Here is a 19,299-nt window from a genome sequence, read left to right as displayed (position 1 = left end):
GGAAAATAGAGTCAACTACTTTAAGCTTATCTTTTGCTAGAGCAAAATCATGCCTGAACTCCACAATCTGCGTTGAGCAAGAAAAACCTGATAAAATCCGTGTTTGCTACGATGCTGGCGATTATGTTTAACCAAATGAGACATATTCCAAGTTTAGCTAAGCTCACCTTGAAACACCGCAACTAAATTAACATCCAGGCTTCGTCATTGACAAGCCTCTGTTGTTATCGCAAATTTACAATGGCACTTGTTTTTAAATAGGCAGTCATGAATTCCGATGAAGTAACATAGTGCAGAGCACGAAGGTGAGCACGAGCTTAGCCTTTTCTACGTTTACCACCAACAAAATAGTGCGACATTGTTTTTCGCAGTATTATTGTAAGAAGAATAGCCGAAAACATGCGCTTTGGCGCGCCCCTGCCTTTCTTTGGTGGGGAGTCCTTGAGATGGCACGGATTGAGCTCCTGCGTGGTGGCTGCTTGCTTGGCGCCCTTTAAGGCCAGTTATTTCGTTGAACCACTGCCATCTCGGGTCGGACATCTCTGCCGGGTCCAATGCTCTCCATTTCTTGAGGGGGCGAATAGCCTCGCGCTCATGCGTCGACGAAGCTGGCGGGCGAGGCGGGGTAGCGGCTATGACTGGGGAGGCTAGCTCACCCGACCGTGTGGCACAATCTTCTTGTGGCAATATATGGCATTCCGATGGCCTAAAAGGTTACCTGGTAATGTCAAGCGAGTCCTTGCACCTTGTAACTATAACCACTCATTACTCTTTGACAAACGAAGTTCGTTCCTTGAAAACGTAGAAACACCGAGCGGATTAAACGCGTCTTTTTCGTTCGGCTCCATAACGGCTTTTTCTTCACCGAGGGAAAAAGCGGTCCTACACCGCGCAGTCTCCTTCCAACCAATAGTGCATGAGCTCCGGCGTCCAGACGTATGGCGTCATTCGTCTGTACGCCGCTTACCGAAAGAATGACGCATGAAGTGAGACCTTAAGTCGGCTGGTCTCCTCCTGAACATCGGTTGCCAAATATTCTGCGGCCGTTCGCTTGCCATAATTCCGCCAAGGACCGCTAACCGAATGAAAAACGTACATTCTGGGGCCGTACGTTGGCCGATCTCCATCATAACACCGGTTGCCCGAAGAAAACAAATAATTCTGCCGCCGGACGCGCGGTTCACCGTTGAAAGAGCGAATGCGCGGCCGCCGCGCTCCGGCCGGTCTCCTTTCGAACACCGAGTGCCACAAGATTACGAATATTCTGTGGCCGGTCACTTGCCGTGCTTCGGCTCCACACCGCTTCCCCCCCCCCCAAAAAGGAAGTCCTAAGGCCGTACTGCGGCCGTTCTCTTTCTGAACACCGGCAGCCGAAAGTGAACTGAATATCTGGAAGCCGGGTACCTGCCGTTGTGTGTCTGAACACGGGCAGCCGGAGAAACACCGAAGTGCTGGTTGCCGAATGTTGGCTGTAAAACGTATGATCAGTGGCTGCCAGAACCTGGATGCTGGCCGGACATGCCAGAAAGCGGCCATAGACAGGCCGGTCTTGGGACACACTTTCTGTGCAGCCTGGGACAGTCCCAGGTGTGGCGGTATATCAAGCACGCGTCCCAATCCCCTGGCACAGCGGCGCGTCAGCGTCAATTACTCGCAGCACTAAATTGGAGGGAGACCCCAGCGGCGCTCCAGAGGACATTATGTGTTTCGCCTTCACAGCTCATAAGTGCTTAGATCTCGTCAGAGTCTGCCTCACAATACAAGTATGCCCACATGTTTGTCGTGCAAAGGAATGTGGCAAATATCGCAACAAATATTGGTTTGCTCTATTTTGCTTGCTGCTTTTCCGCATGTTTTATTTCTCTCAATTCTTACAGCGGACCTATATTTAGCTAGCTTTCCATACATTTTTTTGTTCCTGTGTAAAAACAGTCGCAACGAGACATGCTGGGGCTCCGCGTATCTTTGGAGCACGAGGCATTCCAACACACTTGCTTTGAATAGGCAGGAGCGAAATGTGGCCGCCAACGGAAGCCACTGCAACTGTAGTAAAGGGTCAAAGAAGGTAGGCAAGCGAGCACAATCTTCCCTCAAAGAACAGTTATATGTTAGGTGCGCCCCATACTAACGTATGCTTCGTCAACTTGGGATCCTGGAAATTACTAATATAACTAACCAACTTGAAGCTGTACAAAACCGTTCTGTGAAAGTCATTCTTTCTAACTATCATCGTACGGCCAGTGTAACTTCTATGAAATCCAGTCTGTACTTAACTACTCTGGCTACACGTAGAAAACTGTCCCGTCTGTGCCTATTTCAGAAAGTGTATCATAATACCCATGTAATCAAATCACGCTGGATACAACCGGCACGTTTCATATCTCAACGTGTTGACCATCGTGACAAAGTTCATATCCCGCACCAAAACACGGTCGCCTACTCTCATTCTTTTTTGCCAAAAACGTGCCGTGAGTGGAACCACCTGCCTGCTTCATTAGCCTGCATTACTAACCCTGAACATTTCCGGGAAGCATTGTCAAATTCAAATTTGCTGTAAGTTTTTTTTTGTCTAATACTTTTGTTTTTCGTTGTTTATTGTTTCTTTGTTAGTGTGTTGTATGCTTGTGTGGATCCGCCGTTACTGTGCTCTTTTACGGCGAATGATGTACGCTTATCATTTGCTTTTCTTTTGTTCCGAGTGTGATTGCGTTTATGGCTGCGTTTATTGCATTTGCTTTACCAGGTTTTTTTTTAACATTAGTGTAAAATTTTTTGTGTGTACAATCGTTAAACACTTGTCGCGTGCTTTTGAAACCTTCTTTTGCTTTTATGTGAGGACCTCCCCTCTACAATGCTTGTATGCCCTGAGGGCAAAATAAATAAATAAATAAATAAATAAACAAATAAACCAATCAATAAATAAATAAACAAACAAATAAATAAATAAATAAATAAATAAATAATCGGTGCAGCAGAGAAAGAAAGCGCAGTTGCTTATTTCAGGGCAATTGACAAATTCCATGCCGCCGTGCTGATACTGCAGCAACAAATCATCTTCTTAATCATCATCCAATATACGCCCCCTGCGGGGCAAAGGCCTCTCCCATAGATCTCCAATTACCCCGTCCTCTGCTATCTGCGACCTACTATTCCCCGCAAACGTGTTGAACTCTTCTGCGCATCTAACTTTCTGCCGTCCCCTGCCACGCTTGCCAACAGCAGCAAATACTCTGCTACAAAATGTGTGCGTGTGCATGACTAAATAAAAAGAGAACTTGAGTGGACACGTTCAATTGTTTCTGCATGACGGCAAGTAGAAATAAGTAAATATACAGCAACAAATTAAGCAAGACGCTTCACAAACACACACCCGGAAAAGTCACATGATCTGCCATAAACTGGAAGTGATGGGATAGCTGATTTGGAATTTTCTGGGCTGCTTCTTCCACTTCGTAAAACTGTCAAACTGTGCTTGTAGTGGCGTGAACAATGGCGTATAAAAAGCACAATTTAAGGTATCTTCCACTTTCCTGCGTTCATGTCTTCCAGTCTTTTGTATTCTAGTTTCATTTATTGAACAAGCCTGAAGGTGCCGACCGATCAATAAAACTGTAAAATAACAGGCGTACCACTCTCGCGCCTTTTATTCCCTCGGAACATCTCTTATTCCTAAGGCGAAAGCCTTGAATCGCTATCTATCAAGCGCGCGCGTTGGGAGGTACAGAATATAGGTGGTACACAAAAGTTGAAATTTTGGTCGGGAGCTGGGGAGTGCTCGCTAGGAAAGACAAACAGCGCAGCGGGAGGAGGGATGTAAAAGGGCTCTGAGGAAGGGTGACGGAGCCCAGCGCCGGAAGAGAATAGGCCGTTGTCTTTCGTGCACCCCGCGCCACCTTGCCAGGTGAATGTACCAACGGGTCAAATAGGTGGCTCCTGGCGATGGCTAATGAACGAAACGACGGACGCATGGTGCTGCCCATGGGTATTGTCAAGTGGTGACGGGCGCGGGGGCAAGTTCAACAGAAAGTTCAACAGGAAATCAGCAGAAAATCGAAATAGGACTTCAATCTTAGAAGAAGGCATTCACATTCTGAGACATTGCTAAGCATCCCTCGTTCATATTTAAGGCGATAGCGTTATTACGCTCATTTTTCGTTTCCCCCATGGTTCCTAGCCGCCCGCTCTCAGCCGTGCTCATCAGGCGTCTACGGAAATACGTCCCCGCTGCCAACCGGAAGCTACGACTGAGGCAGAAAGATTCCAGGGATCCGCTGATTTGTGTAATGTGGCGCAAGTAAAGTTTTGAAAGGATTTCAATGACACGACGGCGGATAAGAAAGAAAGAACACGCGTTATCAGCAGGTGCCGCGCCTGCGCGGTGAAGTTTGCTTACGCCAAGTCGATGGTAGCATGCACGGCAGACACGGTGCCTAGCCGTGCCCCCAACTTACGCCACCACATCAAGGTGTTTTTCACCGAAAGATAATTACAAGATTCCCATAATTCATGAGCCTATGCCACACTTGGGCTACGAAGCACGCCGCAGCGGAAGTTTCCCGAATAATTTCGACCACCTGGCGATTTTTAACGTGCGCAGAAGTGTCGACACACGGGCGTTTCAGTTGCCTGCTTCCATAAAAAAGATGGCCGCCGGGGCCGGAAATCGAACCCACTTCCTTGTGCAGAGCACAAGGAAGTGCACCTACTCTGCACCTACTGGGCCAACGCGGCGTTTTTTCACCGGGAGAGAGAGAGAGAAACACTTTATTGGGGCCAACAAGTAGGCGTGGGATATGGGCCGCGCAGGGCCGATCCCCGCCTCACGCGGTTATCGCGTCCCGATGACTAAAGCCCCGCGCCGGCGTCGGCGGGTTCGGCGCGCGTCGGATCCCCGAGGCGTCCTGCCCCCGAGGGTCCCCCGCTGCGTCTCCCCCCGCGTCTGCCGCGCGAGAGCAGCCTCGAGTTGCTGAACGACGGCTGTCTGCGTGTCCAGGTCTGCGGACCTCACGGCGTTCGTGATGCTAGCGGGCAGCGCCCGTACGGGTCCGCCGCCTCTTTCGGTCGCACTTCACAATCCCACATGATGTGGGCTAGGGTTTCTGGCACCGCACCGCACATACTGCACTTTTCACTGGCGTATAGCTCTGTACACACGTGGCGCGCCAGTGCCGGCGTTAATACTGAATTTGTCTGTAACTGCCGGAGCAGCACCGCCTGGTGTCTCGTGAGGTCCTTGTGGGGCGGCGGCATGGTGCGCCGGTTGTACCGGTACCACCCTAGCACTTCACTGTATGTTACTGATGCCGGACAAGCATTGGGTCACCTAACTAAAACAGGGGTCAAAGGATTAACAGCAGTCTCTCATAACTCACGGAAGGCATTTATTATGAGTAGAAACGAACTAAAATAAAACCCAAGGGTCTAATCACATGAATTTTCAAAATACGTTACAACATTCGCGTGGTTGTGACTCCGTTGCAAGCTCGCTTTGTCAAATGACCGATGCCGCCACGCGGCAAAGTTAAAAATCGCCCTAAAAGTAGATACGGATGTCCCAGAAATCAGTAACGTAGGAATGCTCGGGGTTGCTCTCAAAACAAGCGGCAGTGCCAAACTCACAATCGCCCAAAACCGAAGATCTTTAACCAGTTGCCCACAACCAAAGCGCCCGACCGAATGCAAAGTAACAAACAGAGAAAACGAAACGATGAGGCTCATGCAACACTGATCATGGCCGGAATATTGCATAGCCTATCGTACCACAAATTTAGCCGCACCAATGAAAGTAAAAAGAAAACATTATCAGGACAGCATATAAGCAGTACTCAATATCGAGGTTTTTACCTTAAGATGAACTAACAAAAGGTGGGCCACCAGGCTAATAGAATGGACATGCATAGACGGATCTAGAAGAAGGGGAAGGCCATTTACTCGATGGAGGGATGAAAAACCTACACTGAGAGCAAGGAATGGACTCAGGAAGCGCAAGACAAGAGCGGGTGAAGATTAATGGGACAGCCCTTCACCCTGCAGTCGTCCAAAATTGGATGTTGGTTATAATGACGATGAATAGATCCTCAACTTGTATCATCCTAACCGATTTCACGACATCAGAGGACCCCATCTCCAAGCACCAAGAAAGCGGATAGAAAAACAAAATCGGGAAGGGCCATCGTATAGAAGACAACACGTCCCTCCCCCCCCCCCCCACCTCCCTCCCCCACCCCTATGAAAAGAAACAACTGCACGCCATAAGATGTGGTGCTGATTCAGCGACGCCACATAAAAACTCTCCTGTATCAAAAATATGTATCCAATCCTACACAATAAGAGGCGATATGGAAGGATTAAGTTCATTGGGTGAAAGTTCCAAGCCAGGAGACCAAAGTATACACCTACTTCGGGATGTACAAAAGCACGAGGCCCAATTGTTGTAGCTGACTGTTGTGTCAATCTTTGTGACTGCATGACCCTTCAACATACAGGAACAACGACGTGGAAGTTGGGACCACCCGCTTGGCAATTCGAATAGTGTAAGTATCAAAAAGAAGAGTAACATCATTACAGACCCTCAAAAGACATTATACAGTTTTCTGCAGGCAGAATACCCAAGGGGTTTGCTTAAATATTCCCATCCACAATGGAAAAAGTTTACAATTTTATCTGGACACCCGGACCCAGTTGTCTGGAAGAGAACGACTCACTGACCAAGAGGCACACAAAGACACATACCGCGCTTCTTGTGACCACGACTTGGTAGTCGTGGTCATAAGTCGCGGACTTAGTAGTCGTGGTAGTCGTGATCACTGCCCTCCTTGGAAAGTGTCAAGAACAAATATTCATCTGATGCCTAGGAACAAGATCTTTCCCTTTGCAACAACGAGGTATCAAGGCCGAATAATCACAAATTCTGTGCAAGAAAAACCAACACAAGTATCTGAAAATCTATAAGACATTAACTTAACATCAGACATGTGCTATTAACTTAAATCTCTATAAAATAGGGGAAACATCCACCCTCTTGCGCGCGACCTAGCCATGTCCAAAAGTATGGTCTGGGGAGAACAACTCAAACATAGCATATTCCACTGCTTCGAGACATGGCAGGCAGCTTGGACGAGCTCGTCACCGCAATACTAGCGCGAGGTGATTGAGAGGGCAAGCGAAGGCGCTGGTGCATCAGTGGTGCAGGAGCTGGTTCGTCAGCGGTGCCGTAGGCTCAGGTTCCACCTTTAAGCTCCCTGCCATCTTTTTACCCCTTTTTCCAAAACGACAAATATTTCTTCCTGACCAAAGATCTCTCTCTCTCTCTCTCTGAAAGAAGCAAAATTGTTCAGGCCGGGTTAGGCATCATTGAATAAAAATTAAGAGCCTTTGCCTCTCCTCGGACACGGCGATTAAAAACCCTCGTTGCTAGTCTTTCCATTTTTGATGACATTTAGTGCTCGTGAAGCATATATGGGAAATGCTGCAACGGCGTACGAAAAGGCTCCGTGGGAATCGAAGTATCGCTATCGCGACATACATCTTGGGGTCCGACCTTAGATCTCTCTTGAGCTTTTTTTTCGTTTTCATTTATTGCTCGGTGTTTTCCAGCTTCTTCGTGTATTGTCCCGAATGGAGTGGCGTTCGTGAAATCATTCGGTCTTAGTTTCACATATTACTCTGTACAAGCATTCTGAGCATCACATACAGTTGCATCGAGGTTTTAGAAATATCACTATTACTTCTAAACAGCGGGACTTTTTCCGCTCTACATTTCATGGCAAAATTAATTCCTCTTGTCTGTAACAACGAGTCTCGCACACGTAATCGTGAGAAAAACGAAGCCACAAGTGTTATTTTTCAGCAATACAACTATGCCGTTGTGAATAAATGAAAAAAAAAAACAATTTCCGCTACAAAACACTGAGCATGCCACCTATTGCTCACCACTTTCATTGTCACGGATTGAAGGAAAACTGGTTCCACTCCGCTAACACACTCACTTAGAAAACAATGCTCATGATCGTTATCTTGTTAATACACAACTGATATTTTAAATGTAATGTGCTTCATTTTTGCACTCTTCTCCCATTTAATAAAGAAAATTAAATGCCTTTCTTTACAAAATTTAGACAATGATAAACCTAACTTTAACTAACGACATCCCAACTGCATTGTGCGTGTTTTTTGTGAATTTTATTAGACGCAATACCGTGGGTGTTCTCTGAATTCATGAGCGAGACTGCATGAAGTTGTTATATTTTCATAGACAGGGGCACGGTTGCAATGCATCACTGCAGAAAAATTTTTGTCGGTGTTTCCTGTCAGCACATATGTTCTACACACACGAGGTGACGTACCGCTGTTATTTATCCCCTTTGTTGTCACGCAAGCATGGCGCTGTGTTGAACTAGGCACTACGAGACTCACTTTCCAGGCACGATATTTATCCTTAGGTTTGTCGTTGCGGCCGCTCACACAACAAAACACTGCACGGCCTCTCGCTTCATAAAAATAGTTACACAGCTTAAGATGGACGCTTCATTTCGTCTCGGACGCCATAATCACTGATCTCCCGAAAAAAATCGGCTCGGCCTTGCAGCTCTCTTTCCGTCTCGTCGTAGTCGTAGCTCTCGTGAGTGCCTCCATCGGCCTCCGGAATGAGATCATCCGGAACGAGGCCACGCAGCTTCTCCACGTTGTAGCCGAGGAGATGAATCTGAAGAATGCACATAATTACTGCAATGTATTAAGTGCGCGCATACAAGTGAAATCACAGAACGGCAGCCATTCGTGCTACCCATCCGTCAAGGGCTTCAGAATATACGAGTGGCAGTTTTACTAAATGACGGTATGGCCTCAACGATAGGGTTGGCTATCGGAAATTTGTTGAAACAAGTTTGACTCTGTGAAGGAGCCCTGATATTTTGTTGTATTCTACTACTTACGCGCTTACGGCATACAGCAACATTGCATAATGGTACTTCTCTCTTTCTACACAAGAAAACAGAATAGAATTCTCCCTAATAAAAATTGTTACCAACATTGAACCCAATGTTTGTTGACAAAAGTCCACAAAAGCTACCAACATTGAGTAGACTGTCTACTTACTGTCTGTATACCTCCCAGCTTCTAACCTATACCTTATTGCTAGGTCAATTATTGACCACCGTGTTCGAATTGAAACGGTTCTGTAGACTTTCTACAGAAAGTTTTGTGTAGACTTTATAGACAATCGCTGTTGCTAACCGAAGCGTTACCCGCCGCGGTGGCCAATGGCTAAGGCGTTGCGCTGCTGAGCACGAGGTCGCGGGTTCGATTTCCGGCCGCGGCAGCCGCTTTTATTATGGAGGCGAAAAGCAAAAACGCCCGTGTGTACGAGATTTCGGCGCACGTTAAAGATTCCCAGGTGGTCAAAATTATTCCGGAGCCCCCCGCTACGGCGCACCTCATCGTCCGCGTTGCGTCTGCGCCTTACACCCTACAATCAATCAATAACCGAAGCGTTTTTGGCAGGACATTGAAAATGTGATGCAGAGGGAAAAGCGGAGCATTCGTAGACCGTGCTGTCAATAGTTCAACACCAGAGCGTAATTGAAGGTCGGCATTATTCTACGAAAGGTCGTGTAGTGGCAGCAAAATGAAAAGGAAACATAGCACCAGGTTAGGGCAATCGGGTTTTTGAAGGGACAAACATTCACGTTTTCCGGACGCACGCATTCATACACGCCACCCTCCCCAATGTAACAACACAACCCCAACTCAGAAACGTATAGAGCCGAAACAACACAAACGCAAACAAACACATCTTCACCGCACATTCACCTATAGCCACCATCCGCGGGATACCGAAGCCGGGGTGAGGTGTGCCTCTCATTGCATGTTTCAAAAACGGTGCATTATTATTTCCAAAAAGCTGTAACTAGCGTTCCGTCCAGACGGAACGATATATAAGGGCTAAAGTTCCATCTAGACGGAACGGAGCGCTGCGGGTTATCCTTCCGTCCAGGCGGAATACAACTCAGAGCTTAGCATTCCGTCCAGACCGAGCCGGCGTGAAATTGGCACAGTTCCGTCCAGATAAAAGCAAAACCGGCTGATTAGACGCTATGCTCAATCTTCAGATTTGGTGGAGAGGTTGCGCCTCGGATACTTGCACTAATGTGCCGGGTTAGATTCCACCCGGACATGTTTTATTTTTATTATATTTTTGCTTGGTTGTGCCAGCGTTTTATAACAGCTAACTTAGTGCCAACTTTACAATTGAGGCGGTCAGAGCAGTCGGTCTTGATTTTTCAATCAATAGGCCGCTCCGCTACAGCTGACTAGAGCCAACGCCGACCTATCCATCGCCAGCGTTCCGATCATCTGTAGTTCGTAATGGTGATTACCAATTACGGGTATTCTGGCTAGTCAATGAGCGGAAGCGGTTCGTTCGGCTGGGTAATTATCAAGAAAGACTGCTCTCGCTGCTTGTTGACCGGGTTCGACTCCCCCCGGAGATTCTTTTTTTTGCGTGGTTGTGCCAGGATTTTGTAACAGCTAACTTCGCGCCCACTTTACAATTGACGCGATTGAGAGCAGTCAGTCTTGATTTTTCACTCAACCGGCCGCTCCGCTACCGCTCACTAGAGCCAAGGCCGACATATCCATCGCCAGAGTTCCGATCATCTGTAGTTCGTAAGCGTGATTACTAATTAACGGTTATTATGGCTAGTCAATGAGCGGAAGCGGTTCGTTCGGCTGGGTAAATATCAAGAAAGACTGCTCTCGCTGCTTGTTGTGAAGAGGGCATGGTCGAGCTCGGCGGTTGGTTTGAATGCCGATCATCAGTAATCATTGAGAGTGATTATAATTTAAATGTGACTCTGGCTAGTCAATGAGCGGAAGCGGTTTGACCGGTTGGGTAAAAATCAACAAAACTCAAGAAAGGCGATCGGACTAACTTTAACTCCATCAAACCGAACTACAAGCCGCTACCTCGACCCATCTCTCGGCGCACTTGCGGCGAGAAATGATGCGACTTCATTTAGCTACATGTAGTTTAGCGGATTGATTGATGGATTGTAGGGTTTACCGCGCCGACGCAACGCAGGCGATGAGTGCGCCGTAGTGGAGGTCTCCGGATTAATTTTGACCACCTGGGGATCTTTAGCGTGCGCCGAAATGTCGTACACACGGGCGTTCTTGCTTCTCGCCTCCATCAGAAAAGCGACCGGCGCGGCCGGGAATCGAACCCGCGACCTCGTGCTCAGCAGCACAACGCCTTAGTCACTGAGCCACTGCGGCGGATGTAGTTTAGCGGAGCTGTTATTCGACCTGTACGACTTCCTTAGTGCTTCAACCATTTGCAGTCAAAGAAAATTATGTTGCATGGACGCGACAAAACAGGTAGTATCACTCTAAAACACATGCTACTAACCTGGAATAGTACCGAAAACATTGCGGGTTGCGGTAAGAGTCGAAAATAACGCACTCAAGCACACACTTTTCAACATATTATTGCAGGAAGAAATACGCACGCTTGCTTTCACTCCACAACACCTATATCCCAGACCGCAAAAGTTCGCTTCTTTTCACACAGGCAGAAGTTCTGGCGCCTTCGAACTCCTCGTTTAAACTCTAGATGTGTTACGAAAAGGCTGCAAGTCAGCCTACAGTACCGCTATGCATCCAGCTACCTACAAAGATGACTTGCTTTGACAAGCCAAAGTAGTTTCTGCGCACGCATGAGTCCCACGCTGTTCGTCGATTGGTACATGTGCACGCTGAAACCACTGACCAAAGAGCCGGTGAGCACGGGACGCTGCTTGCCGGCCCAGCGGGCCTGCCTCGGCAGGCCAACTTTGACCGTGCGGCGGCTTGGTGCCGTTTGGCATTGCGGATGTAAACAAACGTTGCGTTACCGGCTACGTCAGGTGACTCTGCAGCCGTGATTAACTATACCGTTTTGCGATGTTGTCGCCCGACGAGGGACGAGCCATCGGCTCCGCCGTCGCAAAGCGACGAAAAGCGAAGACCCCGTCGTTGCTTTGCGACGTGGCGCTGCGTGCTAACCAATTCGCCGGGGACTTAGTCGCGAGTGGGAACGAGTAAGCACACATTGCACCTTGGATTTGGCTCGCTTGCTCACAGGGATACATTAACACAACGGCTTATATAACCACCCATGAGCGCCCGATGTTGAGCTGGCTGATGCGTCACAGGGAACTTATTTTCTTTCGTATAGCCGTGTGCTGAGAGCTCTGTACAGGAGCCGCTGAAGTGCCGGACCGGCCGGACGGCACGGGAGCATACCCCTGCAGCGCCGCCGGACGGCACTGCTAGGCCCAGCTAAAGCAGCGTCAGACGGCACTGTGGCGTTTTAAATGCAGAGCATTTCAGTAACTCACGATGTCACCCGCGTTGTCCGTCGTAGTCCGCAGGGTGTCGAACCGGAACCGGAACCGAACCGAAAACCGGAACTGAACCCGAATTTTTGCCCGGAACCGGAACTGAACCGGAACCGTATTTTTTCCGCCATTTTGGAACTGAACCCGAACCGGAACGAATTGAAGGAACCGTTCCGAACCGGTTCCGGGGCTCAAAACTGCTATTTATAGTTTTCCATCCTGGTATTCTACCTTGCATCCGAAGATATTTTTACCATTCGCCAGACGACACCACGCAATATTTTGCATAGTCTGCAGTTCCCAAGGCCCATAAGGTTCTCATCTTATTATTACTCTAAATTTAATGTAAAGTCCGTATACACTATTAGTTTGCTTTAGGTATTGCCCATCTCCCCGAATTATTTTTTTGCATTTACAATAACTTAAGTTAGAACGCATATTCCGTGGCAACATATCATTGGGTATTCCCGAATTATCTTTTTGCATTTACAATAACTTAAGTTAGAACGCATATTCCGTGGCAACATATCATGGGGTATTCTTTATGGTTTCTATCTGCAGTGTGTTTATAATCGTGTGAAGTTTTCATGTTGTTAATTCGAAGGCATCCGTGTCCGCTTGTGAAGGCCTTCAGGGACACCATCAACAATAAATTCATATCTTCCAATCATTTTATTTTGAGTGGGCACTTATATAAAAACAGCACTGAGACACAAACACTCACAGTTTTCTACGTCACTATCACTTTTTCTTGTACAGTGCCGTTGTGCCCTTTGGTTACTGGCCTAAAAGAACATGACAATTGAAAAATAAAAGGGGGGGGGCCTTCTCATTTTCACTGTTAAAATAAATGCGATAGCATTTCGGTGCATGTATTTAAAGGGACACTGAAGTGATATGTAAACATTGAGGGATTACTAACGCAAATTGTAGTCCGGAGTCCCCAGGCCATATTTCGACCACTCTGGGCGCGTTTACGCGAATTTATTTAGTAGAAAAATTGATTCGAAAATGCTGTCCTCCTCTCTTTACGCTCGCCCGCTTTCTGTGGCGTTTTCGTGTGACATCGGGAGGAGCCGAGCTCGCAATTGGCTGCGCTACGGCACGGCTCCCTGGCCTTCAGACAGTCAGTCGGCCCAGCGTTTCGTCCGCCGGCCGCCGACGGGTCGTCGCAATTAGTTCGCTCAGTTGAAATGAAGCCAGGGAACGTTTGTGAATGGACGAATGTGCCTTTCTTTACTTGGTTAGTTTGTACACTGTATCTAGCTCCAAGTCAAGGTCGCTTCACACAAGCGCACATGCGACGCTTCGCCGACTGGTACGCCAGTAGGAAAATATAAGGCCTCTTGAAGGCGGGAGAAGAGTCAGCGAAGTCAATATAGGTACTAAGGAAATAAAATCAACTGATATTTTTACCGTACAGCGTAAAACTAGGGTGCGGGAAGCACTTTTTTGCGCTGGGCAAACAAGCACAGCGGCCAGCAGCACGACTACGCATCTGCGAACGCTTTTCCGTCTAAGAAATGCAATTGCTAGACGTGAGATATTGTGGAAACTTGGGGGATGCGTACTGCACGAGGGCAAAACAACAAATGTCACCTAAGCTGCTTGAAATGGTAAAACTAAATAAAAGTGTAAACTGGTTAACATTATATACCTTATATTTCCAAGGACGGCAGCGCGCGGCTGTGGCCGAGTACAATAAAAAAAAAAAGCGGCTGTGGCCGAGTAGTTTGGAGCGCTGGGTTTTTCACCGCAAATGTTTTGTAAGTCACAAGTTCGAATCCCCGCGGGTACGTGCTTGCTTTTTTTTATAAGTGAACTTTTTCGTTTTCCGCCGATGTTTTCTATACTGAGTTCACCTTTTTTGGTACCGCAACGTTCATTGCTGCACGAACTAGTTCACAGAACGCGCGCAGGCTGGCACTGGCGCGCTAGCGAGTTCTCGTTGGCGTGCTGTTGCCATAAGCACCGACTGCTTGTGGGCAGTGGGCACGGGCCAGAATCAACAGACCCTTGGCCTGGTGCGAACACGCTCTTTACGATACAGGCATGAGTGAGGCAAGCTCAAATATGGGGGAAAAGCGCATGGTATTTGAGCGTCTGCGGGGACGCGGAGGGCGTTCATGCACTGCGTAGGCCTCGGCTAGTGAATGCTACGATTCCAAGCCGTCGTGGGAGGCTTATCTTATGCATTTTACAGCCGACAACATGGCAGAAGCGCGGTACGATGATTACTGAGATATTGAGAATGCCCATCCAACAACGCCATCGGTTGTGTTTTACAGAACCGAAACCGAAACTTGTTTGATTGCTAACCTTGGGTATCGTCCAATCACGGTGCCCCCTCCTCCCAACGTCACAGCCTTAGTTGGTGCGGCCGCCGCAAACCGCGCATGGTAGTTTTTCTTCTTTCGCGCTTTGTAAAATAATTACCGATTTGTCAACCGGATAAACGATGAAAAGGGTGCTAATTTGAGCCAGTCTACGCAGTGCAAGCAAAAACGGGAGCTTGACAAATTCACTTCAGTGTCCCTTCAAGTCGATTAACGCGGATTAGCGGGTAGACTAGGGTGGTTTAGTGAGATGAGTGAATGAACTAATGTGAATTAGTGGGACTGCGGTGTTGATTAATATTGATTAGAGGAATTAGCGGGTCAGTTTATTTATTTATGTATTTCAAAACAACCCTAAAAGCCCTCCGGCGGAGGGTATTACATAGGGTATACATCTAAACACAATAGTGAAACGATAAATCAAAATTTCATTAAAACAAAACACAAGAACAAAAAGAGCAAAGGAAAAGGCCAGTGCATCGCGTAATAAAAGGAAAATTCGCAGAGGAAGGAAAAAAAAGTAGTTCTGGGAGCACCGTATCAAAATTGATACGTCACAGCACGTGTTCTAGCATGCGGAAACAAATAAGCAATAACGAGGAAACCAAATGTACAAATGTACAAATGGGAAAAAAAATAAGCAATAACGAGGAAAACAAATGCACAAACGGGGCAGTGAAATGGCGTTATGTCTGCACCCTCTTGTTTAGGGTATCTGAAAAGTTAAGGCGGATTAGAGGGTTGGAGCAAACATGATAGATTTGGGGTCCTTGGCATTTGTAAATTTTGCAGCGTTCTCTTTCTCGACCAATCAGGAAATTTAGTTACGCACAAAATAGCCGAAAAGTTGTGTGTCGACCACCTGAATGCTATAAAAGGCCTTTTTTATGCACGTATTACGCTCTTATGTTATTTCTCGCGTAAGATTTACATCTCGTACTGAATTTAAAAACTAATTGCCTAATGCATGTCTTATATTCAGCAAAAGGTTCTCAAAATGTGTATATATATGAGGTAAGACAAGGAAACAACTAAACTGAAAGAAAAAAAAAGGAACGATCAACTGGTTTGATGCGAAAGACACCCGATAGCATTCTTCGATACCTTCTCTTTCTTCGTGGTACCGTTCTGCAGCCTTCCACAGGTTTAGCATCTCAACCCCCGAACATAGACCCTTACAAGCTGAGGAAGAGGCGATAGCACGTGCGCTTAGCCAAAGGGCCGCCAAAAGAGTAATAACAGACTCTTATCAGGTGTGGCGCAACTTTACCAACAGTCTATTGCATGTTACAACACTTCGAATGAAAAAGCAGAGACCACCAACGAGACCAGCCAGGATTGTATGGGCACCACCTCATACTGGCATCGCCGGCAGACAAGATCAGCAACCTCGTGGCTGGACATTTGATCCGCTTAGCCAGCGCTGATGAAGCTGAGCCCAAACGCATGCATCCTGTATACATACCAGGAAATTAATTAGCACTATAGGCTCCGTGCAGTCAAGTTTGCCGAGCGAGCGCAGCGCCATCTACCGCGTCTCCGTGCAACACTGGGTAGGCCGAGCCGCACGGTTCTGGCCGGCCGCCTGCTTTAGGCACTGTGTACGTGCCCTTGCAAAAGCGTCTATCAAGTGGTTAGGTGCGCTTAAGAGGCTTAAGTTTGCGGAATACGCTGCAACGGCGACAGGGCGGAGTGTTATCCACCGAGAGAATTTAAAAGACACAAAGTGCTGGAGGAAAGCTACCGCCTTCGCTGCCCTGAATCGTCCGAGTTGAGAAGGCACAGCATCACAGGCAGCACAAGTTTCCGTGAAATTTTTAGAAATTACAACGGTGATGGCTACCAAGCAGATTACATGCTGCTGTCAAAGTAAAATATATCGGTTTTCCAGCTGTTAATACTCGTGAGCTTACAATAAATTTCCCCTCTTCGCGAATACCGCGCGAATTGGCAGTATTTGCACAAAGGTTGGTTTCTCTGCATTGTGCATGTGTCTTCCGCGGCGTTTATAATGAAAATTCATGCGGCACGTAACACCCGGTCGTATTTTAATTTCAAGAGAACTAATAGTGTTGCAACATCCTACCCCTTTGTGGGAAAAAATATGATTGTTTTTAAACAAAGTAGGGGCATTTCTTTGAAAAAAAAAAAGCTGTCAAAATGTCGAAATACCTAGGTCAGTACAAGGTATAAAAGCAACGCATGTGGCATGTTTGCGCTGCAAATCAATGCTGTTCAATAAAACAAAGTCATTTTAACAGGGCTCACAACAGCAACTTCAGAGAACAATAAAAAAAACTGAGTTTATGATGCTTTTAATATTTGGAGGCCCTTCTCACCCCGTAAAAAGGGGGAGGTAGTCTTAAATCTTTCACGGGCATTTACTGGCGGGCTTGCAGCGAAACCCGCGTGCGGTGTGAATGTATTCACGGAAAAGGAGACGGAAGGCGCAGGGGTTGCATTCTTCCTTTTGCTCCTGAGGCGACACTGCTTGACCTCGTGCATGGAGCAAGAAAACGCGCTCCCTTCGCGATCTCGGGATGGGACGAACAGGCACCGGCGCAAACGAACTGTCAGTGGCGAAGAGAAACACGCAATCTGGGGATGTTTGGTGATAATTCAGGCCGTGAAATTGAAAATCGTGGTCGGGGTTGTTTCGCGGCCGCAGCGGCCGCTTTTCCGATAGAGGCGAAAACGCCCGTGTGCTCGAGATTCCGGGCACGTGAAAGATCCCCAGGTGGTCAAAATTAATTCCGATCCCTCCACTACGGCGCGGCTCATAGCCTGTCTGGCGTCGGCGAGTGGAACCACACAATCAATCAATCGAAAATCGCCGCCAGTTGGTGCGCAGCTCTCGATGCTTCCCACCCGCCTGATCTACATTGGAGCCCACGTATTTAAGGTAATTTTACTTGATTTGAATTCTATGCTACTAACACGTAGCGCAGCGTACAGACCGCACTACAACCAAACAATCGATCCTGTGAGACGGAGCACCGTACTCGCGAAACCACGGTGGTCCGATTTCAAGTATCCGAACAAAACTGCTTTTTTCCAATGCTGTGAACAGCTAATTAATTTGCGCTTTCTATCAGCAACACAAATTCACTGAAAAAACTATGCGGAAACGTGAAAACGTGCGCACGAAATGCTCCACCTTCGTTCTGGCTATGCGTGGCACGGGGAAGTCAATATCGCTTGCCCCCTCCTCCGTACGCGTAGTCAACAGTTCAGTCTCCAGTCTATTCCTAGCCCGGTGCGGTAGAATTACTGTAGTATGTTTCTGTTGGCATAAAACTTAAAAATTGCGTATACTACATTTCATCCAGTGCCGCCAAGCAGGAGCGCAACCGAAACCCGAGCACGCTGGCGAGCGGTCGCCGACCCAGTATTTTTCTTAGTCCCCGATGGCGGCGCTCGGTGTCCCGGCTCAGTGTCGCCCTCTGTTCACTGCACGGTGCCTATAGGCTCTCGCGTAGAACGTATTCCTTCCCGCACAAATCGCTAGCGATTAACCAGGAAAGATTATTCCGTGCACTGCGGATTAACACCTTCCCACACATCATCAGTCTTCACCTCTTTGACGGGACACAATTCTCCCCATTTCGTCGCTTCTGTGGGGAGCCTGGGAACCTCATACACACAGTAGGCGGCTGCGACAAGTCCACCCTAGATCCACCCAACCTACACGTTTCCATAGAGATTTGGGAGAAAGCCTTGGCCAGCTCCGGCCTGGAAGATCAGTTTCTCTTGGTGGCAACGACTGTCGACTCTACCCCTTGAATGAGGACGCCTCTGTGAAATTTTTCCTCGATTTATTTAAACTTCATTTTCTTCTCTCTGCGAGGGATAATTACTGCTGCTTGTGACTTCACTCAGCTATTATCTTTCGTAGACCCCAACCGCTTTCACCTGTCGCTGAAGTGCAATTTAGCAAGTTCCTATCTCCGCTGGTTCCCTATTCAATGCCGTCCTGTACACGGCGTCCAATGAGTCATTAAAGCCGTTCTTTCTTTCTAACTGGTACGTTAGCATATGAAATATTAGCAGAAGGAAATCGCTTTAAACGCCACCAGCCACGCTTGACAGTCGGAGGTTGACGCCGACGCGGGACTGTTTTCGACTTCTGGCAGTGCTAATGATTTCGTGTTAAAGCTAAAGCACCGTTGAAACAAGGGGTACCTGAAAAGCGTAGCAGACCAATAATTTTATTTAAATGCAAAATTATTTGCCTCATTGTGCGAAAACAGGGGTGCATGCGCGCGTGCGTGCCCAGACATTTGGTGGAGCCAAAAAAGATGTCGGGCGGTCAGTCTCTCCTGCCCGCCAAAAAGACGGCCCGCTCGCCAGTAAACTACCTGCCTGCCTGGCTACCTGCCAGGCAGGCGATTCCTGCGAGGATGCGTGATTTCGGGACTGGGGGCGGCCCGCCACGAGACGCCCGGGTGGAGGGGGGAGGCGGCGGAGACGCAAACTACTGTACCATGGCGACACTCCGGGGTACTAAAAAATTTCTGCAGAAATTGAAACAATTATCTACTAATGCGTAGCATTCCTAAGCCGCTTGTCCTCAATGTGAGTTTCTA

At 47.7% G+C, this 19,299-nt stretch overlaps 1 protein-coding gene across 3 annotated transcripts in view; it reads right to left on the bottom strand.

Annotated features, from left to right (window-relative positions):
• Positions 1-8,166: 8,166 nt before the first annotated feature.
• Positions 8,167-19,299, bottom strand: part of LOC144174889 (alpha-tocopherol transfer protein-like) — a 38,377-nt gene continuing 27,244 nt past the window's right edge. For 2 of the 3 annotated variants that reach the window (XM_077703855.1, XM_077703856.1), the window contains one exon: positions 8,167-8,704. In XM_077703855.1, coding sequence (XP_077559981.1) covers positions 8,513-8,704 — 192 coding nt within the window. In that variant the 3' untranslated portion in view covers positions 8,167-8,512. The remainder of the gene's footprint in view (positions 8,705-19,299) is intronic. The other variant, XM_077703854.1, reaches the window with a different exon arrangement.

Source organism: Haemaphysalis longicornis, unplaced genomic scaffold, assembly GCF_048455015.1.
Source record: "Haemaphysalis longicornis isolate Haplotype H1 unplaced genomic scaffold, Haemaphysalis longicornis Haplotype H1 scaffold_3, whole genome shotgun sequence".
Taxonomy (NCBI): Eukaryota; Metazoa; Arthropoda; class Arachnida; order Ixodida; family Ixodidae; genus Haemaphysalis; species Haemaphysalis longicornis.
Note: the sequence above shows the minus strand (reverse complement) of the source record. Positions and strands in the feature narration are given on the sequence as shown.